The following is a 23,374-nucleotide window of genomic DNA, read 5'->3' as shown; positions in this document are numbered from 1 at the left end:
CCTCTCTTGCCTCCCTTTCTATCCTTCCTACAGTGTCTGTGCCCCAGAACATTGAGTTGCCCGTCCTGTCCTCCCTCAGCCTCCTGTAATACCTAGGATATGCCAGTCCCATGTTCCCATCCATGCACCCAGTTCATCTGCCTTGCCTGTCAGGCCTCTTGCATTGAAATAAATACAGTTTAATTCATCAGTCCTCCCTCATTCCCTGCCATGCTGTAAGCTGCCTTGACTATTTACTTTGCTCTGCTTAGGTTCCGAACCATCCTCCACCTTCTCTTACCTTTCCTCATTACTGCTTAGGATCCCCCAGGATACTAGTTTAAAGCCCCCCAGGTCGGACTAGCAGAATCTCCCCACCAGGATATCGGGTCCCTTCCAGTTCAGATGTGGAGGCTGTGGGCCCATTATGAAGGCTCGAGCTATTAACAGTGCAATCTCGCCTTCTTCATTTTGAAAATAAATAGCATTGCAAGGCAGTGGAGAGCTGTCACAGTGATACAGAGTAGAAGCAGACCCTAAGGATAAGTGACATTGCTGCACTCATAAAAACACTCCCAGTACAGTTTTGAGATATCCACAGAGGCAGACCAGTTGCTTGGTCCAGAGGCATAAATATTTTACTAACGGAGGCATTTTGCTGTAAACACTAATGATATTAGAAAATTGATTTAATAATTGATTATTCCCATCTTCGTGTAATATGAAAAGGGCTCAAAGTGAGTGTTGAACAGACTTGAGGGAAAGCACAAAGCGTTTTATATTATAGAGTTATTAACTGCAGTTCTTGGCTGTGGTCACACACTATAGGCCACCAAGGAGTATGTTACAAACCCGAAAGTCTTTCGATGTGATGAACCTGCATTCTTTCCTCGTTTTTTCTCTCTCTCTCTCTCGGTCGTTTTTTTTTCTCTCTCTCTCTCTCTCTCTCTCGGTCGTTTTTTTTTCTCTCTCTCTCTTCTCTTCCCCAACCCCTCACACAGATGCTGCCAGACCTGCTGAGTTTCTTCTGCAATTTGTGTTTGTTCCAATTTCTAGCTAGTTCCAGATTTGTACCAGGATCAAAAAATTTCTCAGCTTGTCTCTTAGACTTCTCCATCTTGTGTTAAAGCCATGTCTGGAAAATGTTGACCCTTCCACTTGTGGATGGGAAAATGTCCTCGATATCCACCCTATCTATGCCCTTCATAATCATTATACACCTCTATCGGGTCCCCTGGCTGTTCTATTGGATAGACTGGAGTTGCTTTCAATGTTTTGTCATAACTCAGATCATCCAACTCAGGCAACATCCTGGTGAATCTCCCTTTGTAGTGCTACCAAATCCTTCCCATAATATGGTGACCAGAACTATTCTAGTTGTGGTGTAGCCAGTGTTTTATGCAGTTACACCATAAGCTCCCTGCACTTGTATTCCTCTTGTTATTCATTTGTGGGTTGTGGGCATCACTGGCTGGGCCCAGCATTTATTGCCCATCCCCACTTGCCCCTTGAAGGCCACTTGCCTTCTTGAACCACTGCAGTCCACCTGCTGTGGATTGACCCACAATGCCCCTATAGGGAGGGAATTCCAGGATTCTGACCCAGTGGCCTATGCCTCTGGTGACTGGATTAAAGATTTCAAAATATTAAAGGAATGTTTAGGGGAGATAAACTCAAAACTATTTCAAAATAATGCCCTTGCTCCCCCGACTGCCAAAGAACTGCAGATGCAGAAACCAAAATAGAAATTGCTGAAAAAGCTCTACAGGTCTGGCAGCATCTGTGGAGAGAAAGCAGAATTAACGTTTCAGAATTAATATTTCCAGAAAAGGGCAGCAGGCGTTTGGAACTCTTTCCAAATGGCAATTGACATTTTGCCAGCGATCAATTTCTTAAATTGAAACTAGCGAACAAAACACTACAGTGCTGCTCAGGGATTTGAGGCATAGATGGGTATATGGGAGGTGGATCTGGAACAACAATGATCTGCTTGATAGCAGCAAAATAGATTCTCCTGTTTCTCTCGACTACCAACTATCACCCTACCTCCTTTTCAGAGTTGAGATGTAGCTGGATAGTTGATTGTACAGAATTTGAGCATTGCTGTTGAAAGACTTGGGTTTTCAAAACATTTTGTCTTGCAGTCATCAAGATATTTTGCAAGACCAGTAATTCGGGGGGAAAACCAACCATTTTTAAATTCATTTGTGGGACCTAGGTGTTGCTAGGTGAGCCAGCATTTATTACCATTTCATTAGCTGCCCTTGAGAAGGTGGGGGGAGGGGAGTGAGCTGCCTTCTTGAACAGTTCATGTGATGTAGACCCACAATGCCCTTGGGGAGGGAATTCCAGGTCAAAACCTAATTAGTTGACCACTTGCCAACTCTCCTCTCATGCAGTATAACTTTTGGTATTGCATTGGTATTCTTGCAAAGTGTCCTGATGAGTGCAAGATGAAGATTTTCCACAAACTCTCAACATTTTGAAGCGGTAGTCTAGATGAGTCTAAGCTTCGTATGGTTGAAAAGTAAAAGTTGTAATCTTTTGGATCATACCCTCCTATCTGGAAAATGGCTTCCATCAAATTGAATGGCCCCTAGGTCAAGCCAACTCCTTTTGGGGCATCCCTTTCCCCAACTGGATTTCACATTCCACATCCTGTCAGGTTGCATGTTGCCTACTCCAGAGATGTGGCCTGGCCCATGCCCAAACCCTCGGTGGCATCGCTCGCACCCCTCAGTCAGATGGTCCAGGGTTCAAGTCCCACCACAGGCCATTGTGTGTGGAACCCAGCAGGACTCAATAGAGAGTGTTGTTAATTTTTTTAAGCACCCCCAGCTTGACTCACCTGCATATATCTCGGAACAGGAAGATCCCAGATCTAGGGCAGCACATTGGCTCAGTGCTGCCTCACAGTGGCAGGGACCTGGATTCAATCCCACCCTCAGGCGACTGTCTGTGTGGAGTTTGCACATTCTCCCCGTGTCTGCCTGGGTTTCCTCCGGGTGCTCCGGTTTCCTCCCACAGTCCAGAGTTTGGTTGATTGGATACTTTGGTATGACCAATGTGTCTGGAGATGTGTTGCTTAGCCATGGGAAATGCAGGGTTAGTCTGGGTGGGATGCTCCTCGGAGAGCTGGTAGGGACTTGTTGGGCCGAATGGCCTGTTTCTACACTGTACAGATTCTTTTCCCTTTCTTAAAAAAAAAAAAGGATTCTGATCTCTAGTTAATCACAGATTGGAATGGGGTATAAAAATCCACTTTTGCTCACTCTTTAGCAAGAGGTCAGAAGTGTGACAAGATAGTCATATAATTTAGAACATAACTGAGCCTGTTGCTTTTTATTTAAGACCTCTGTTTGTGAGATATTGGTGTCACTGGCTGGCCAGCATTTATTGCCCATCCCTAGTTGCCCCTTGAGAAGATGGTGGTGAGCTGCCTTCTTGAACCGTTGCAGTCCATGTCCTGTTGACCCACATGTCCTTGGGGAGGCAATTCCAGGATTTTGACCCAGCGACAGTGAGGGAATGGCGATATACTTCCAAGTCAGGATGGTGTGTGGCTCAGAGGGTGTGGTGTTCCCAAGTATCTGCTGCTTTTGTTCTTCTAGGGGTGGGGATTAGAGATTGTGGATTTGGAAGGTGCCGCCTAAGGATTTGATGGTGAATTTTTGCAGTGCATCTTGTAGATGGTACACACTGCTGCTACTGAGCGTCGGTGGTCGAGGGAGTGGGATGTTTGTGCATGTGGTGCCAATCAAGCGGGCTGCTTTGTCCTGGATGGTGTCGAGCTTGTTGAGTGTTGTTGGAGCTGCCCCCATCCAGGGCAAGTGGGGAGTATTCCATCACACTCCTGACTTGTGCCTTATAGATGGTGGACAGGCTTTGGGGAGTCGGGAAGAAAGTTACTTGCTGAAGGATTCCTAGCCTGTAACCTGTTCTCGTAGTCACTGTGTTTATGTGGAAATCCAGATGGGTTTCTGATCAATAGTAACCCCCCCCCAGGGATATTGATAGTGGGGGATTCAGTGATAGTAATGCCAAGGGGCAGTGGTTAGACTCTGTCTGTCTGTCACTGGGGATGGTCATAGCCTGGCATTTGTGTGGCATGAATGTTAGTTGCCAGTTGCCAGTTGTCAGCCCAAGCCTGGATATTGTCCAAATCTTGTTGCATGCATTGGTTCACATCTGAGTCGTCGCGAACGGTGCTGAGCATTTGTGCAATCTTCGTTGCAAACAGGTGGCAAGAGATGCAAGTTTGAACGAGTGTCATAAAAGGACAGGGGGAGGTGGTGGGAGGCTATAGAAAGGCAGTTCCCTCCAAGCAATGAATGAATGGGAGCCACTTCTGACCTTGTGGTGGAGGGCAAAGGTTGGTGAAACAGATGTAGATGGTTGGGTCTAGGACACTATGCTGAGGAACTCCTGCCGAGACATCCTGGAGCTGAGATGACTGACCTCCAACCAGATGACCGAATGACAGTCACAGACAATGATGAACAAGGCTGCACAAATTGAGTGATCCTTGGATTCCTACGTTCATACTCCATGCCTTGATGAGGAATGTCAGATCAGCCATGACCCTATTGACTAGCAGAGTAGGCCCAAAGGGCTGAATGGCCTACTCCTGTTCCTATTTCTTACGGATAAATAGATGCAGCAGGACGCTTCCCCTCAACTGACCAATCTTCTTGTCCTGGGTCAGAATCCTGGAACTCCCTGAGGGCATTGTGTGTCTTACCTACAGCGCATGGATGGCAGCGGTTCAAGAAGGCAGCCCACCGCCACCTTCGTAAGGGGCAATTAGGGACAGGCAATAAACGTCGGCCCTAGCCGGCGATGCCAATATCTCATAAGCAAACTTTTTTAAAAAGAGAGAGTTTATATACTTGCCCTTGTACTAAATTGTGAGCAGGTATTTTGTGTCCCCCTCCTCCAACTCCATCAACTTCCCCTTCTCCCAGATTAACCCTGACCCTAACTGGAGATTAATCTGGGATCTTCCTGATCTGAGAGGCACTGGGAATGCGTCCAGGGAGGGGCTTACGAGCCGACAGTGTTTAGTGTTGGTTGTCTAATGCTCGGAAGTTATTGGCAGGTGTCCCATCCTACATCCTAGGTAGCCTTTTGGGCAAACAGTGGAAATCTCCGCTTGTCAGATTTTTAAAAAAAATTAGTAGAAACGAGGACCGGCAAGACGGATCTAGAGAAGGCAGAAGAGATGACAAATGGAAGGCCTCAGTCCCACTGCTGTAATCTGACAGATTGCGTTGTTGAGTTCTAGAAAGACCCCCCGACTACCTCCCCACCATGCCCCCGCCCCCACCACCCGAGGGGGGGATTAGCTGAACGCTCTGCTCCAAGCTAACAGTGAATGCAGCTGGCTAACAACTGGCATTTGCTGGAGGAGCCTCCTTGCTGTCAGAGGGTGGAGGGCTCCCATTCATTCATTGCTTGGAGGGATCTGCCTTTCTATAGCCTCCCACCTCCTCCCCCTGTCCTTTCATGGCACTCACTCAAACTTGCATCTCTTGCCACCTGCTTGACTACCCGCCTGTGGCGTCTGATTGTGAAGCCCCTCAGGTTGTTTTCCTGCCTCGAAAGGTGCTACACGAATGCAGCTGTCTGTGTGTTGGGGTGGTGGTGCTAATCAGAGGGATGTGACCGGGTTCTATTCAATGCAAATTCTGTGCTCCTGTGATGAGTGATAAGTCATTTTGCAGGTGTGGAGGGGGGCCATTTTGGACACAGCAAGATTCCGCCAACATTTTGGTGCCTCAGATTGGCTCATGGTCATTCAGGTCTACAGCGTAAGATAAACGTGCTTCGGCCCATTGAGTCTATGCTAGCCAAAACCAACTACCTCACTATTCTAATCTCCAAAGGGACCAAAGGGCTCTTGTTGATTCTCACTGATGGAGGCCCACTGGTCTCTCCCTCCCATGAGTTTGGCTGGGGTCCAGTGAGCTGCTCTCCTTCGCCGCTGAGCAACAAGGTACACACAAACCAAGGCTGACCTTCCAGTGAATACTGAGCTGGGATCCTCTCTGCAGTTGCAGAAGACCCCTTGCCCCTCTCTATTTAATTAGCGGGTGTCCTGGGCTAAATTTAACCCATTCATTGACATCCCAGAACAATTCCACATTCAATGGATCTTGCTGTGTACGCGTTTGCTCGATTTTTCCTGTTTGGGGGTGGGGTTGGGAAAAAGCACACCATTGGCAGCAAACTGCTTAATGTCTTCAGCTGGAGTGATGATTTATAAAAGACCAACATTTACGATTTTCCCACAACTTTGAGAGTCTAGGATGTTATTTCCCAGTGAACAGCATTTCTTCTGAAAGCCCATTAGAAACATTTTCCATATTTTGTACCCCCCCCCCCCACCCCCTTCATGATTGATTTTTGCCTCAGAAATGCAATCTAGTTCTCTTCATGATCACTCATCCGCACCCTCTCTCCCACCCCCCACCGCTTGCCCCTGTCTCTAGAATGATGCCCCCTGACCAGTGTCTGTGTGCCTGCTAGGGGTTTGATTCCCACTGTATCTCGGGTGCCTGCTCCCTGATGTAACCCCCAGGGGGTACTCTGAGTGGGTGGGGGTGGGGGCGGAGGGGTCAGGAGCTGCAGTGTTGGCTGAAGGCCCAAAATGCTGACATGCACATGGCTAACTCCTCAATTGGTAACTGATGAGGATCACAAATGAAGTCCAGCTAATCGGGGGGACTGCACAATTTCGGAATTGTTACAGTGCAGTAGGAGGCCATTCAGCCCATAGCAACTGTCCGGTCTCTTCATTTGTGCATCATGACCTGGTTTGATTCTCCTTTGCTTTTTCCCTGCATGCCATGTCTATTCGAACAACCACCCGTTGTCCCTCTTGAATGCCTCAATCGAATCTGCTTCCTCCATATTTCCAGACCCCAGTTACTTGCTCAGTGAGAGGTTTTTCTCCTGTCACCCGTGCTGCTTCTGCTATAAATCTATTACCCCCCTCGTCCTTCTCTCTTTTACAAGCAGGAACACCTTCTCCATCTCAACTCTATCCAGCTCGCTGATGATTTTGAAAATCTGTTTCAAACCTCCTCTCCCAGAACGGTCCAAATTTATAATGTCATGCAGCATGGAAACAGACCCTTCGGTCCAACCGGTCCTGGCCAACCATGCTCCCCAACTAAAATTGTCCAACCTGCCTGCACTTGGCCCGTACCCCTCCAAACCTTTCCTATTCATGTACTTATCCAAATGTCTTTTAAATGTTGCAACAGTACCCTCATCCACCACTTCCTCTGGAAGTTCATTCCGTACTATGACCCACTCTCTCTGTTTTTTTTTTAAAAAAAAAGTTGCCCCCGCCATGTCCCTTTTTAAATCTTTCTCCTCTCTCCTTAAAAATATGCCCCCCCTAATCTTAAAATCCTCCACCTAGGGAAAAGACCCTTGCTATTCACCTTAACCATACCCGCTTATGATTTTACCGGGTCACACCTCGACCTCCTATGCTCCAGTGAAGAAAGTCCCGGCCTTTCCAGTCTATTTTTATATCTCAAACCCTCCATTCCCAACTTCTTCAATCTCTTCTCATCATTGAAGTTCCTCATTCCTGGAACCATTCTTGTAAATCGCTTTGACTCTTTTTTTTAACCCCACCCCCCAAAAAAAATGCGCTCACCTTTTTCCTATAATGTGGCACCCACAACTGTACACAGTACTCCAGCTGAGGTCTAACCAGTGTGTAAGCATCATCTCCCTGCTCTTGTGCTCCATGCCCCTATTAATAAAGCTCAGGGCACTGTTGTGCCTTATGAGCTGCTCTCTCTCCATTAGTCCTGCCACCTTTAAAGATCTGTGCACCCATGCACGCAGGTCCTGCCTCACTCTCTCACACACACTCCTCTGTTGCACCTCACTATCACTCTCGCACCCCTCGCTCTGTTCATTGTGGGTCTGTTTATCTGTTGAACCAGGATGTACTGAGAGATCCACGCTGTATGTTTAACTAAAGGCTTTGTTCCATATCAGGATTAAACCTTGATCGAGGGAGGAAATGTGAAGAAAATCCAGGAAAATACTGGGACTTCTCCACGACATTAGATATACAGCACAGATGCAGGCTGTTCAGCCCAACAGTTCAATACTGACCCTTCTCCTTTTCCTACTTCATTTCCCCCACTCCCCCATCCAAACAGGCATCCTTCTCTTCCTTTCTCCCTGATGACGTTTATCAACTTTCTCCGGAGACAAACATCAAGTAATAATGACTAGTACAGGCTGGATTCTGTGTGTGATGGGTTGCCAAAGCAGTCAGAGGAGCTCAAATACACACAGACACTGAGGCAAAATTATGGATGTGTGAAAATGAGTAAGAAGCTGGTTGGGAGGGACATGCACAATGAACTAAATGATCTTGTATAAATATGTATTTAGAGACATGCAACTCAGAAGAGGCCCTTCAGCCCATTGAGAAAATACTGGGACTTCATGTTAAAATATTCTATTGACCATTCCTTCAAAATCTTTCAGCAAATGTTATTCACCATCCTGCCATTTCCACTTTCAACGCTCCTCATTGATATGTAGCTTGTTGAGGTGTAATTCCAGCTTCCCACAGCACTGCAGCGCCACCAATGGAAGAGAGTGCAATTACAGTGTGACATGTTGACATTGCAGATTCAATTCTGAACGTGAACGCTGGAATTTGTCACAAAAGCCATCAAGACAGGGCCGTGTGCCTGGTTTATGAAATAGGAGCAGCACTTTTATGTACCTTTTGTACGAACGACCTCTGTCTCCCTGCAGGAAATCCCACAGAGTTCTGTTGGTGAAGATTAACAGACCTAGGTTTGCAGTTAACAGGATTAAGACAACTTCTGCTTTCTGAATCAGATTAACATTGTGTTAATTCAGATTAGCCATTAGAAAGTAGTATCCAATGGCTCTGTTTGAGTCCGTTGCTATCTGCCGATGCAAATCCCAGGCCATGTGCTTTGGAATCTTCGATTTTTGCTGAGTATTCCTGGAGTGGGAGGGAGATTGGAGGCAGATCTGGATCTGCTTAGGTGCCGGGGAGCAGCTTCCTGAACTCTTGCCCAATCTGTGACTCCATTTTGAGGTTTGAAGGGTCCCCCACCCCAACCCCAGATGGTGGATATTGGGGGTGGAGCAGCTGAAGAAGGTGAGGGGAATACTGTCTCTGTGCTCCTGACCTCAGAATCTCAGCTGGTGCTGTCAGGAGATCCTGCCCCTGCTTTGAGAAGCCCTTGTGTCGATTCACCAGGACAATGGAGGCAATAGGATCAGGGTGAGAGCATCCAGTAGAGGGTCTGCCCACACAGCAACAGGGAAGAGGAGGACTATGTTTAATTTTAAAGCTCTGATGGGTTTTAGTAGCGAATCACAATTTCCATTTAGAGTCATACTTGTCAGTTAAATATCCACTTCATCCTCCACCAACGCCCAGCAGCAGTGTGTACCATCTGTAAGAAATTTGCCAAAGATCCTCAGATAGCACCTTCCAGACAAGGGGCAGCAGATACATAGAAACATCACCCCCTGCAAGTTCCCCTCCAAGCCACTCGCCGTCCTGACTTGGAAATGGTCAGAACTCACACGACACCAGGTTATAGTCCAACAGGTTTATTTGATATCACAAGCTTTCGGAGCGTTGCTCCTTCACCTGGTATCCACCCCAGTCCAATCCTGGCACCTCCACACCATGACTTGGAAATACATTGCTGTTCCTTCACTGTCGCTGGGTCAAAATCTTGGAACTCCTTCCCTAAGAACAGTCCCTTAACCTCCATGGACTGCGTCTTGTTACCACCGCTTTCTCAAGGGGCAGTTAGGGATGGTCAGTGAACACTGTGCCCACTTTGTTAAGATGCAGATAATTGTGTTGATCCTCGCCGAGTCTGGTTATCAGGAATGGGCAAAGAGGTGGAACGGGGTTTGTTTTGCAAAAGCGAGTCATTTAAGGCATCACTTCAGGGAGAATTGGCTAAATATTTGGAGGAGAGGAAGGTGGGAGAGTCGGGTGAGGGGTGGATTTAAGGAGAGAGAGCAGGGCTCCCTCCAGGTTGCAGGGGGCTACAGTGTGCCTTAGTTCTGGGCTTGGCGTCCAGGGTCAGTTACAGCATTGGGACAGCTGCCTCTCTGTCGGTTCTTTGTCGAGTCTTTGAGAGGGCTGGAGAGCGGAGATGGATGTGACAGCGAAGTGTGAAATACTGCCAGGCCTGTTCACAAGGTGTTCCTAATTCTTTTCCAGCCCTGATTGTTGTTTGGGTGGGGACCAATGATTCTTGGCGTTCAGACATGAGAACGTGGTTTGTTTGTTTTTTCCCCCAAATCCCCCGACTGTACAGTAACGTGTTTGGCTTTGTTCGCTGTGACTGGATTTAACATCCATTATAAAGGCAAGCCCTCTAGACGCATCACTTAAATGCCCTCGAGGACTGCAGACTATAGGGGAACAATGCACATCAGCTCAACCTTACTCTTATCTCTGCTGTCCTGCTGTCCTGCTGCCTAGACCCTCACCCCTGCCAATTTGTTACGCCCCACCCCAGGGCCTGTCTATCCAACATACTCCTGGCTTTTTGTCCTCTGTGATCGTAAGCCTTGGAGACGGTAAGGAGTGCAGATGCTGGAAGCCAGGGTCAATAAATGTGGAGCTGGAAAAGCGTAGCCGGTCAGACAGCATCCCAGGAGCAAGAAAGTCAACGTTTCAAGCCGAAACCCTTCTTCAGAACTGGGGAGGGGTGTGGGGCTGGGGGGAAGGTAGGTGAGACGGAGATAGGTGGATGCAGGTAGGGGGTTATTGTGGTTGGTCAATGGGAAGGGTGGAGCAGATAGGTGAGTAGAAAGATGGACAGGGTTGAGAGTGGAGAGATTTTGAAGCTGGTGAAGTCAATATTCAGGCCATTGGGCCGTAAGCTCCCAAGGTGAATTATGAAGTGTTGTTCCTCCAGTTTATGTTTGGCCTCACTCTCTGATAGTGGAGGAGGCCAAGGATGGACATGTCACCAGGGGAATAGGAGGGGGAGTCGAAGTGGATGCCAACAGGAAGGTCGGGTTAGTTGGTGCATGCAGAGCGCAGATGGTCCGCAAACCCATTCCCGAGCCTGCGTTGGGTCTCCCCAATATAGAGGAGACTATGTCAGCAGCAACGGATATAGATGATCAGCCCTGGTTCAGTGGCGAGTGCAGGAGGGCACGCCACGAGCAGCGCCAGGCATACGTTAAAAAAAAAACATGTCAGCCTGGTGAAGCTACCAGACAACATTATCTGTGCCAAACAGCAAATGATAGACTGAGCTAGGCGATCCCACGAACAATGTTCCAGGTCCAAGCTCTGCAGTCCTGCCATATGCAGTTGTGAACAGTGGTGGACGATTAAACAACTCGCTATCCTGGCAAGATTACTGAAGACTTGCGCTCCAGAACTCCCTGCTCCCCTAGCCCAGCTCTTCCAGTACAGTTACAACACCGGTATCTACCCAACACTGCAGAATATTTTTGTTGCAAAAATGTAGTCATGAATAAAATGTCTAAAACTACAACTCCCCATTTAAGGAAAACGCAGTAAAATACAGGATTCCTCCAATTAACATGTTGCACTCAGATACCTCAGTCCAGGTGCAATATGCATTTATGAAGAAACAGAGAACCTCTTGGTTTGTGTAAGTTACTGACCTCTCTGTACACACTGATAGACCTCAGACCGTAGTCTTTGCCCACTGTGCATTGACAGCAGCTACCCCAAGCTTTAGTATGTCCCTCAGCACATAGTCCTGGTCCTTGGGATGTGCCAGTCTACACTCAGTCGATGCCAACTCCTTGCTCTGGAAGACCAACAAGTTTCGGGCAGACCAAGGAGCATCTCTCAACAGCTTGACAGTCCTCCAGGCGTAGTCGATGTTTGTCTCGGTGTGCGTCCCAGGGAGCAGAGTCCCATGTCATGGAGCTGCTCGGGACAAACTTTGACAAAAACCACTGCATCTTACTGTTCTATGTTCTATATTTAAGCGACTCTTGGATAGGCACATGGGCGATAGTAAAATGTAGGGTATGTAGGGTAGTTCGATCTTAGAGTAGGATAATAGGGTCGGCGCAACATCGTGGGCCGAAGTGCCTGTCCTGTGCTGTACTGTTCTATCTCTCTGCAGACTCCCTTTGTAAAGGCACATTCCAGATAGAAATGTGTGACAGTCACCACCCTCCTGCAGCTGCTCCCAGCACAGTGTGCAGTGGTACAGACAGACCGGGCGATCTGTCCTGGGGGGAGGGGGTAGGGGGGAAGCTCGGTGGGCAGCGTGTCCTTCTTGGCCCCAGCAACACCCTGCTGTAGGTCACTGTCTCCGGCGCTGTGGAGTTTCCAGTGCGGAGGAGTGGTCCCCAAGTACCATAGCCCCATCCCTCGTGGAACTGCTTGTACGGAGAAACACCAGAGCTCTGCCATGCAGTGGGGCAGCACCTTGTGTAGTGTGGAGGTCCCGTGAGTGGGGTGGGGGGGGGGGGGGGGGGGGGAAGGTGGAGGAGATAACTGGGTATGTGTCCGTGTTGGGGTGATTCACTGGGTGGGCTGGCAGAGTTCATGTGTGTGGGTGTCTGTGTGTGTGCCAGGGTGTGTCCGAGTCCATGTGTGCCCATGTCTGTGTGAGAGGGCAGTTTCGTCTGGCCATCAGCTGGAGTTAAACAGGCAACACAGTCTGTGCCCCCTTTCACCCCGCCGCCCGCCCCAGGGGGTATGGGGGCAACGTGGCAGCAAGGTGTCCGCAGAGCCTGTCTCTCTACCCTCTCCTGAGGTGACAGATCCCGAAGCAGGATAGATGGGCAGGGGGGCAGTTAGCGTTGTGCTGAGGGTAGGGAGCTCCCCTGGTGCTGGTTAATTAAAACACAGAGCTCCTTGTGCTACCAATTTCTGAGTGAAGCAGCACCTGCTCACCCCACTCCCCCAGTGACACTCTGTGTTTAATAGCCCCTCTCAGAGGGTGGTCAGTCTGCAGTGACGTGCTGAGACGGAGCACAGGATTCAATTGCTCACCTTGTTTTAACCGGCCCTCGCAGCAGATACTTAATGCTCAGGGGAAAGGACCACTTTCCAGCTGCTCCCCCTGCCACCAATCCCACCAGCTCCCCACCACGGGGCCCCGGGTACACGTCAGTAAACCCAAACCCGGGCAGAGAGAGCAAACAGGAGGTTGACTGTGTGAGGAGTCACAGCCTCCACTCGCCCAACCTTTACAACAGGTAGGGGTCACCAATGGATAAATAGCAGCTCTATATTCCCCTGTTCTTTCACTCTCTCCGTGTATCAATCGGTTTCTCTGTCTCTCCAACCCCCCACCCACCCACCCTGCCATCTGTGTGTGTGTTCTCCCCACTCATTCTCAGCGCGTGAGACCAAATTGTGTGCACGCTGGAGCAAACGGCTGGCACTATCCCGATGGGCTGAACAGCCTCCTTCAGTTCCATAAACCCCCCGTGTCATGCTGCCAGCTGAGCTTCTGCTCCCTGACCTGGCTGGGCCAAAGAGAAAACCCTGCCAAGTCTTGGGAATCCGCAGGATGCCAAGGCCAGCCTTGGTTAAGATAATATTTCCACTCACGCCCCCTGCGACCATCCGCACAATGGGATCGGGGGTTGGGGGTTGGGGGAGGTGGGAGTTATGTGGGTGTGAGATTTGCAAAATGCCATTGAAGATCATTTGTAAAAAGAAGGCCTTGAGTGAAATCCTTGTGTCTGCCTGGAGTGTAGTTTGGGAGCTGGGCTGTAGTCTGGCGCTCAATAAAGCCAGCATTGTCTTCGTCAACAAACAGCTCTGACTGCAGTGAATCTGCATTTCTCTAGCACCTACCCCAGCCTGCAGAGGTTTCCAAAGTGCCTCACGGCCTATGTGAAGCACTTTTTGTTTTGGAATGTGGTCGCTGTTGTGACATAGGGGGCGTTGCGGTTAACCCGGGCACAGCAAGCTCCCAGAACAGCATTGTGTATCACTGCCTCAGATCCAGACGCTGGGGACCACCTGAGAGGGCAGGTGGGGTGCCTTTGTTTGACATCTGTTCAATCTCCGACAGGGGGTACCTGCCCCTCGTGTAGGGTTGGCAGGGGGTATTGCCCCTCAGACTCTCACCCGGTTAAAAAAACATTTGATTTTTCGTTAATATGTAAATAGAATTCTCGTCCTTGTTTTCCGACTCCAATCCCTCTCTCTGGCCTTGCCTCGCCTCCTCCCTCCCTACCTCTGTAACCTCCACCAGCCCCACAACCCTCCACGCTCCTCTCATTCTGGCCTGTAGCACCTCTCGGATTCTTCTACCGCCATGGTTAGCGGCCATGCCTTCTGCTGCCTGCATCCCAAATTCTGGAATTTCCTCTCGAACCCCTCCACCTCACTGTGTTGCTTCATAAAACCCACCTCACTTCGATGTTGTTGACTTGCTTGCTGAGCTGGCTTGTTCTCGTTCAGACGTTTTGTCATCCTGCTGGGTAACATCATCAGTGGAGTCTCCGATGAAGCGATGTTATTCTACTCCACTTGGACTTCATACTGTCTGCTCGGTTATGGTGAGTAGTGTCATTTCCGGTTTTGATCTGTATGGGTTTGTATATGGGGTCCAATTCTACGTTTTTTGATTGCATTATGGATGGAGAACCATGCCTCTTTGAATTCCCGTGCGTGTCTATGTTTGGCTTGGGCTACTATGGTTACCTTGTTCCAGTTAAACTGATGGCCTTCATTGTCTGAGTGTACAGATATTAGGGAAAGTTCATCGTGCCATTTTGCTGCTAGCTGATGTTTGTGTATTCTGATGGCTAGTTTCCTTCCTGTCTGTCCAATGTAATGTTTGTGGCAGTCGTTGCATGGTATTTTGTAAACCACGTTGGTTCTGCATGTTGTAGGAATGGGGTCTTTAATCCTTGTAAGTGTTTGTTGTAGAGTGGCTGTGGACTTATGGGCCATCGTGATTTCTAGTGGTCTTAGGAGTCTGGTTGTCAGTTCTGATATGTTCCTGATGTAGGGCAGTGTGGTCAGTGTGTTAGGGCTTACTGTGTCCTCCTGTTGTTGCCTGTTTAATAGGCATCGCTTTATATGCAGGTGCCTACTAAACAAACTTTCCCTAATATCTGTACACTCGGACAATGAAGGCCATCAGTTTAACTGGGACAAGGTAACCATAGTAGCCCAAGGCAAACATAGACACACACAGGAATTCCTAGAGGCATGGTTCTCCACCTGTAATGCAATCAAAAAACATATAGAATTGGACCCCATATACAAACCCGTACAGATCAAAACCGGAAATGACACTACTCACCATAACCGAGCAGACAGTATAAATACCAAGTGGAGTAGAGTAACATCGCTTCATCGGAGGCTCCACTGATGATATTACCCAGCATGGTGACGAAATGTCTGAACGAGAACAAGCCAGCTCGGCGAGCAAGTCAGCAACCTCATCCATAACCTGAGCTACAGATCTTTGCTAAAACTTTTAAAAATCCTCACCTTTTTGAGCAAGTTGTCAGAAGAGCACCTTGGGTGGCTTGGCATTGTGGTGTTGTTTGTGCATTGCTCTTGTGAAGCACCTTGGGTTGGTGTGTGACTTCAAAGGCACTATCTAAATGCAGGTTGCTGTTGAGACCATTTTCCCCCTGCTCCCCCTCCCAAAAGCAGTGTGGGGAGGATTGAAAACCACGGCAAGAGGGGGCTTCAATATTTAAATTTAAACATACAGTTTGTGAGGTGGGGGAGTGATGGAAATCTCATGGAAGTTTTTAATGACGTGCTAAGAGGCCCATTCTGTCTGTGCTAGCAGTAAACCATCCATCTCTTCGAATCTCGTTTTCCAGCCCTTGGCCTGGAATTCTTTTACCTTCCCCACTCCCAACAAAATCTGTGAGAGATTGAGACTGAAGGATCTCATTTTGTTGCTAAATAATGTTGGCAGGTGGGAGAGGGAGGGTGATCACTGGTATGTGGAGTGAAATCCAACAGTCGATTTGCCAGGCTCAAGGGGCTGAATGGCCTCTTCTCCCTAACTGTCTGAAGGGAACCAAAGCTCAGTCTTTGGTGCAGTGTCTGAACAGGTCACTTAACAACAACAACTCACGTTTTGTAGCACCTCCTTTTGTTCTTCCACGGGGATGTGGGCACAGCTGGCAATGCTGTTGCCCGTCCCCAGTTGCCCCTTGAACTGAGTGGCATGTTTGGCCATTTCAGAGGGCAGTTCGGATTTGACGATTGATGCTACGGGTATGGAGCCAGGTGTAGGCCAGACAGGGAAATGTGCCATCCTTACCCACCCTAAAGGGGCATTAGTGAGCCAGTTGCATTTGTAATAACCAGGGACGGGTAGTTGCTAAGGTACTGTCACTAATGAGAGCTGCAGAGGGGATTACAGATTGGGACAGCTACATTACATTATGGAGTCATAGAGATGTACTGCGTGGGAACAGACCCTTTGGACCAACACGTCCATGCTGACCAGATATCCTAAATTAATCTGGTCCCTTTTGCCAGCATTTGGCCCATATCCCTGTAAACCCTTCCTATTCATGTACCCATCCAGATGCCTTTTAAATGTTGTAATTGTACCAGCCTCCACCACTTCCTCCTCTGGCAGCTCATTTCATACACGCACCACCCTCTGCATGAACAAGTTGCCCCTCAGGTCCCTTTTAAATCTTTCCCCTCTCACCTTAAACCTATGCCCTCTAGTTTTGGACTCCCCATCCCTGGGAAAAAGACCTCAGCAATTCACCCTATCCATGCCCCTCATGAGTTTATAGACCACAAATGACTTTGTGTTTTCCCCAGTGTCTAATTGGTTTTAATTTGTCGAATGGAACTGGATATCTGGGTCAGACAATCTCAGAGGAAATGGCAGGGGAAAGCTGATTGAAGTGGTGACTGTAAGTCTGAACGGGGAGCCCACACTCGGGCAGGGGGAAAATATTGTTCTGGGCTAGCATTTGGATGAAGAATGGTCTTGGAGGTGAACAGAATCCAGCAGTATTTCCATAGACCAGCCACATAAACACAGTGACCTGCTTTTGTAGCCAGAGACTGTAGGAATACTGCAACGAGTAATTCACCTCCTGTCTCCTCAAAGCCTGTCCACCATCTACAAGGCACAAGTCAGGAGTGTGATGGAATACTCCCCACTTGCCTGGATGGGGGCGGCTCCAACAACACGCAAGAAGCTCAATAGCATCCAGGACAAAGCAGCCCCCGCTTGATTGGCACCGCATCCACAAACATCCCACCCCCTCCACCACCGACGCTCAGTAGCAGCAGTGTGTACCATCTACAAGATGCCCTGTAGCAATTCACCAAAGATCCTCAGGCAGCACCTTCCAAACCCACGACCACTTCCATCTCGAAGGCCAAGGGCAGCAGATACATGGGAACACCACCCCCCTGCAAGTTCCCCTCCAAGCCGCTCCCCACCCTGACTTGGAATATATCGCCGTTCCTTCACTGTCACTGGGTCAAAATCCTGGAATTCCCTCTCCAGCAGTTATAACATTTAAAAGATATTTGGATAAGTAGGTGAATAAGGGGGAGCTGATGGCCTAGAGGTGTTATCACTGAACTGTTAATCCAGATATATATTCTCGGGAGAGATAGTAGGAACTGCAGATGCTGGAGAATCCGAGACAACAAGGTGCAGGGCTGGATGAACACAGCAGGCCAAGCAGCATCATAGGAGCAGAGAGGCTGACGTTTCGGGCCTAGACCTCTCGGGACCCAGGTTTGAATCCCGCCACAGCAGATGGTGGAATTTGAATTCAATAATATCTGGAATTAATAATCCAACGATGACTGAGTCCATTGTCAATTGTCAGGAAAAACCCTTCTGGTTCACTAATGCCCTTTAGGGAAGGAAACTGCCATCCTTACCTGGCTTGGCCTACATGTGACTCCAGACCCACAGCAATGTGGTTGACTCTTGACTGCCCTCTGGGCAGTTAGGGATGGGCAATAAATGCTGCCTGGCCTGTGATGCCCTCATCCCATGAATGAATAAAGGAAAAGAAAAGTTTGGAGGGATATGGGCCAAGTGCAGACAGGTGGGAGTAGTTTAGTTTGGGATTATGGTCGGCACGGTCTGGTTGGGCCGAAGGGTCTGTTTCCGTGCTGTATGACTCTATAAGGGCGTTGTGGGTCATCCCACAGCAGGAAGACTACTGTGGGTTCAAGAAGGCGGCTCACCACCACCTTATTAGGAATAGACAATAAATGGACATTAGGAATGAGCAATAAATACTGGCCTCACCGGCTCTGTAAATGAAGAATTTTTTTTAAATTCGTACTTGACTGGAGCATATAAACACCAGTCTGAACTGACTGGGCCGAATGGCCTGATTCAGTTCCTTTTGTCCCATGTATTCGAGCACCGACATCAAAGAAATATGGACACGGGAGGAGAAGAGAGTGGCGGGGGTACCAACGGGAAGGAAATTTGGAAAAGTTGAGGCTGGGGTTTTCCTGAGGAAAAGACCCCAGTAACCATATCAGACTGTGGTCAGGGGATGGGGGGCGCTGAGGGGGCAGGGGTGTGCAGGAGAGATTCGAAAAGAAGTTTCAGGCCTTTGGGGGTGGGCCGAATAACAACTGGGGACCAATTGAACAGCTCTTTCAAAGGGCCTGCACCAGCACAGTGGGCTGAATGGCCTCTGGCTGCTATGTTCTGGGCCACATGGAAAATAAGGATAGGATGGTCCTTGGCTCTGTAGTCGACAGCCTGCTGAGTTTGAGGACTGACCTCTGAGTGAGAAAGCCAGAGGCCTATTGGTATCGATGGCGACACAGCCTCCTCCTAGGCCTTGGGCCAGTCCCGGGATGTTGCATATTTGATATTGACCATCTTTTTAGATATGATTGAACAAATCTTTTATTACAGAATTGTTCGTGTGTGGAATGAACTGATAGAGAAAGTGGTGAACGCGGGTACAGTTAGAACGTTTAAAAATCATTTGGATAAGTACATGAATAAGAAATTTTTGGAGGGGTATGGGCCTAGCGCAGGCGTGGGACTAGTTCAGTTTGGATTATGGTCGGCACTGACTGGTTGGACTGAAGGGTTTGTTTCTGTGCTGTAGGAATCTCTAAAAGAAGAAAATATCTTCCTCCTGTGTAATGTACACAGAACATCGCAAAGTGATTTCCATTCAGTAAAGGACTTGATTTTGAGTCCTTGTAGTCCCTGTTGTAATGTGATGTGGAAATCAAATTGTGCACATCAAGCAGTACTTTGATCTCCGGTGTGAAATATGTATTTTCCTCTTCCTTTACAGAAGAAGGCGAATTTTTCCTGAAGGTTTTGATCCCTAGTTATGCTGCAGGATCTATAATCGGAAAAGGAGGCCAAACGATTGTCCAGCTCCAGAAGGAGACCAGTGCCACGATCAAACTCTCCAAGTCCAAAGACTTCTACCCAGGTGAATGTCCAACTGTCTGTGCCTGCTCGCGGGAGGCTGTGCATGAAGGTCTAGGCTTCTGTGCCATCAGGGCCAGACGTGGACCAGCTGCGTTTGTTGCCGTGGTTTGAAGGGAGGTGGGTTGTGTACGTGGGGTTTCCGTGCGATCGGCCTTTACTGGTTTTTAAATGGCCTCCATTCACCAGAAGCCTTCTCTTATTTCTTTAGAGGCAGGTAAAATTACAACATTTGGAGTTCCTACAGTGTGGAAGCAGGCCATTTGGCCCATCGAGTCCACACTGACCCTCCAAAGAATTATCCTATCTCCACAAACCTGCATTTCCCATGGCTAATCCACCTACCCTGCACATCCCTAGGCACTATGGGTAATTTCTCATGGCTAATCCACCTACCCTGCACATCCCTAGGCACTATGGGTAATTTCTCATGGCTAATCCACCTAGCCATTTGGGCAGCTACATCAATAGGAAGGGTTTACGGGGATATAGGTTAACACAAGCAAATGGGACTAGTTCAGTTTAGGATATCTGGGCAGCATGGACGAGTTGGGCTGAAGGGCTTGTTTCTGTGCTGTACGACTCTATAGAGTTGTAGAGAATTACAGCACAGAAAGGGGGAAATTGGCCCATTGCATCCCTGCGAAGTCCCTGAACTCTCTACTCTCTCTAATCCCGTATTCCACCATTTGACCTTTTTCTATTTTTATGGGCCTTTTCAAGCGCTTATCTAAATAGTTCTTAAATGCTATGAGGGTTCCTGCCTGTATCACCCTTTATAGGCAGTGAGTTCCAGATTCCCACTCGATGAACACAAATTCTGCTATTCTCCTTTTCCCCCACCCCCAGGTTATTGACCTCTCTCTCACGCGGTTTATTCCTATTGATCGTGTTATTCCTATTGATCCCCCAAGCAGATTTCCACCCCCTCCTCCCCGCACCGCACCCCCACACCCCCCCGACCACCTGGACCCCTGTGCTCCAAGGAAAACAGCCCCTGTCAATCTAGTCCCTCCTTTATAGCGGGGTTGCTCCAGCCCTTGCATCCCCTCCCTACCTCTGTCACCTCCTCCAGCCCCTACACTAGTGAAACTCCTCAATACCCCGCTCTCTAATGCGGTCACACCCTTCCTACAGCGTGGTGATTTGTGATGAGAACACAGGGAGTTTAAAGGCTGTGAGACAGAGGTACAATGAGGGCCATTTGTTCAATCTGCTTCAGTATGAACTTCCTGGGAACCCTGGGTTTTGAGCAGTTTGGTTGGGAGAGGGGAAGATTGATTCTGTCTTCTCTTGTGATCCCAGACTTGGGAACTCTCCCAATGGGAATAATTTCAGTTGACAGGATGGAAATGGAGCGGATGCCTTCCAGAGCAGCCAATCTCTCCCTGTCTCCCTACCTCAGCTGGAACATTTGTGGGGAGGCTGTCACACAGCGCCAAGGGCCTGGGTTCGATTCCACCCTCGGGCAACTATCTATGTGAAGCTTGTACATTCTCCCCGTGTCTGTATGGGTTTCCTCTGGGTGCTCCGGTTTCCTTCCACAGCCCAAAGGTGTGCGGGCTAGGGTGGATTGGCCATGGGGAAATTGTCCAGTGTCCAGGGATGTGCAGGCTATGTAGATGAGCCATGAGAAATGCAGGGTTACAGGGATAGGGTAGGGGGCTAGGTCTGTTTGGATGGCTCTTTGGACTGAATGGCTTGCTTCCACACTGTAGGGCTTCTATGAATCTGATTTCCCCCTAACCTGTCGATACCAGCACTTGTCATCTCCATGACTACATCCCAATCCCTGGATAAACTCAACCTTGTTTCTTGAATCCACATCTGTTGCATCTTCTCGAACTCTGGGCCCATCTTTAGGATGGAGATAGACAAGAGCCACTTGATTTCCCATCTCTTCCAGTGTTCTCCCTGGCCGTTGACACTGTCCTCCTCCCCGTGCCTCTGTTGTTGGAATCCTGCCCCGTTTCAGTTTCTCTCTGCAAACGGGATTTTTAATGAGTCCAAATTAAATCTTTGTTTCTGTCCCCAGTCAAAAATCTGAGCATAGCTTCAAATTCATCTTTCAATACCCAGGGTCGTCTTTTTCCTCTTTGCTGTCTGTCTGTCTGTCTGTCTGTCTCCACAATGCCAGATGCAAGCAGGAGGCTTCCCGGCATTGTCCGATTAAATCATTGCCTCTCGGGCAACAGTGTCAATCTGGATCCAAGCAACTTCGGCCATGATCGAATGGCGAAGCAGACTCAGCGGACTGAATGGCCTAATTCTGCTCCTATATCTTACGGTCGGTGAGCTGTAAAGTTTATTAACTACTCAGTCTTACAGCTCCTTCCACAAGCCAGTCCCAATCTCTCTTTTTTTTTTTTTTTTTTCCCCTTTACATCTACCAAACGCCGAATTAATCAATCACCCCATTTAACTGCTAACAGACGTAATAATACCTATAGAGCTCGGGTTTTCATTTTTTTCTCCTAATCCAACACCGAATGCTCCCAGCTTGTTTCATTAAAGCTACGTTCTGTAAGACCATCAGTCGTAAGAGCAGAACCAGGCCATTCAGCCCGTTGAGTCTGCTCCATCATTTAATGAAATCATGTCTGATCCGATTAATCCTCCACTCCACTCTGCTGCCTCTTCCCCTTGACGTTGGATATATCTTGGATATACTTAACGACCTACAGCCCTCCTGTGTGGTAAAGAATTCCACAGATTCACTTCCCTTCAGAGAGGTGAAATTCCTTCTCATCTCTGCCTTACATGGGTGACCCCCTGTTCTGAAATTTCACCCTCTTTCACCCTAGACTCTTCCCACAAGGGGAAACCACCCCACCCCTGTCAAGCCCCCTAAGAATCTTAGATATTTCATTAAGGTTGCCTTGCTAAATTCCAAAGAGTAAGGTACGTAGTGCGTTGGAGGTTTGAATGGCACAGACGGCAGTGTCTTTAATCTCTGGACCAGGTTCAAATCTCACCTCAGGAATTGATGGACACGGCGGGGAGTGGCTGGTCAGATTGATTGTCATCCCGTAAATTGTTTGAATGTGTCAATTGCAGACTGTAAGAGTTGGGAAAGTTTCAGCCAGAAGTGTGTGGTGGTTGCAGGTAACATGTTAAAAGACTCCGTGCTAAAACGTGCTTGTCCTGGGAGAGGCAGAAGTACAGACACACACTCTCACTGCAGCAAGCCAGCTGGGTATGAGAGTCTTATCTATTAGATTTGTCGCAAATTTAACTCTTAACTGATGGAAGCCATCCTTGAGTCAAGGATATCAGGAGAGGGGTGCAGTTGTGGAATTGTGAAGCTTGCTCTTGCACTCTGTTCTTACTTGAGGCAGTGAATCTTTGCCAGGCCTGTGGTGGAAATCTGTAACCTTGGATTTTACCGAGGAAGTGTTCCGAGCGTACCTCAAAAACGTGCACTCATTTTAACGAGGTGATGTAAGGTCCAAGCCGTTGCTAATTCGACACCAGATTTGTTGCTGGCAGACTTGGCTGCTGGATATTCGGACAAGGGTAGAACTTGTTTTTTTCCCTCCCTAAAAGGTTCTTGTGTTGCAGTGGTAGTGTCCCCATCTCTGAGCTAGATTTAGCTGGATTCAAGTCTCACCTGCTCCAGAGGTGTTTCATAACAAACCTCAAAACATCATGGCTGTCCTTCCCAGGCTGCATGGTGTTGGTGAGATATGGGCAAGGCCATTGTGTATTTTGTGATGTTTTTCTGGGGAAGAGGACATGAAGAGGGAGCTTTACTCTGTACCTAATCCCGTGCTGTCCCTGTCCTGGGAGTGTTTGGGGGACAGTGTAGAGAGAGCTTTACTCTGTGTCTGTAACCCTGTGCTGTCCCTGTCCTGGGAGTGTTTGATGATGAATGATGTTATAAATGAGAATGTACTTCACTTGCGACAATAGCATCTTTTGTTTTGATGAGCTAAAGCTATTTGTTGAGTTTT

The 23,374-nt window shown here is 48.4% G+C and overlaps 1 protein-coding gene across 2 annotated transcripts in view; it reads left to right on the top strand.

The window, feature by feature from the left end:
- LOC109921117 (RNA-binding protein Nova-1-like) overlaps positions 1 to 23,374 on the top strand; it is a 173,484-nt gene that overhangs the window by 14,669 nt on the left and 135,441 nt on the right. Inside the window, exon 2 of one of the 2 annotated variants that reach the window (XM_048618406.1) lies at positions 19,285 to 19,425. In XM_048618406.1, the coding sequence (XP_048474363.1) occupies positions 19,285 to 19,425 (141 nt within the window). Of the gene's footprint in view, positions 1 to 19,281; positions 19,426 to 23,374 lie in introns of both variants that reach the window. The other variant, XM_048618405.1, reaches the window with a different exon arrangement.

Source organism: Rhincodon typus, chromosome 39, assembly GCF_021869965.1.
Source record: "Rhincodon typus isolate 14 chromosome 39, sRhiTyp1.1, whole genome shotgun sequence".
NCBI classification, from domain to species: Eukaryota; Metazoa; Chordata; class Chondrichthyes; order Orectolobiformes; family Rhincodontidae; genus Rhincodon; species Rhincodon typus.
This window is presented reverse-complemented; position numbering and strand designations above follow the sequence as displayed.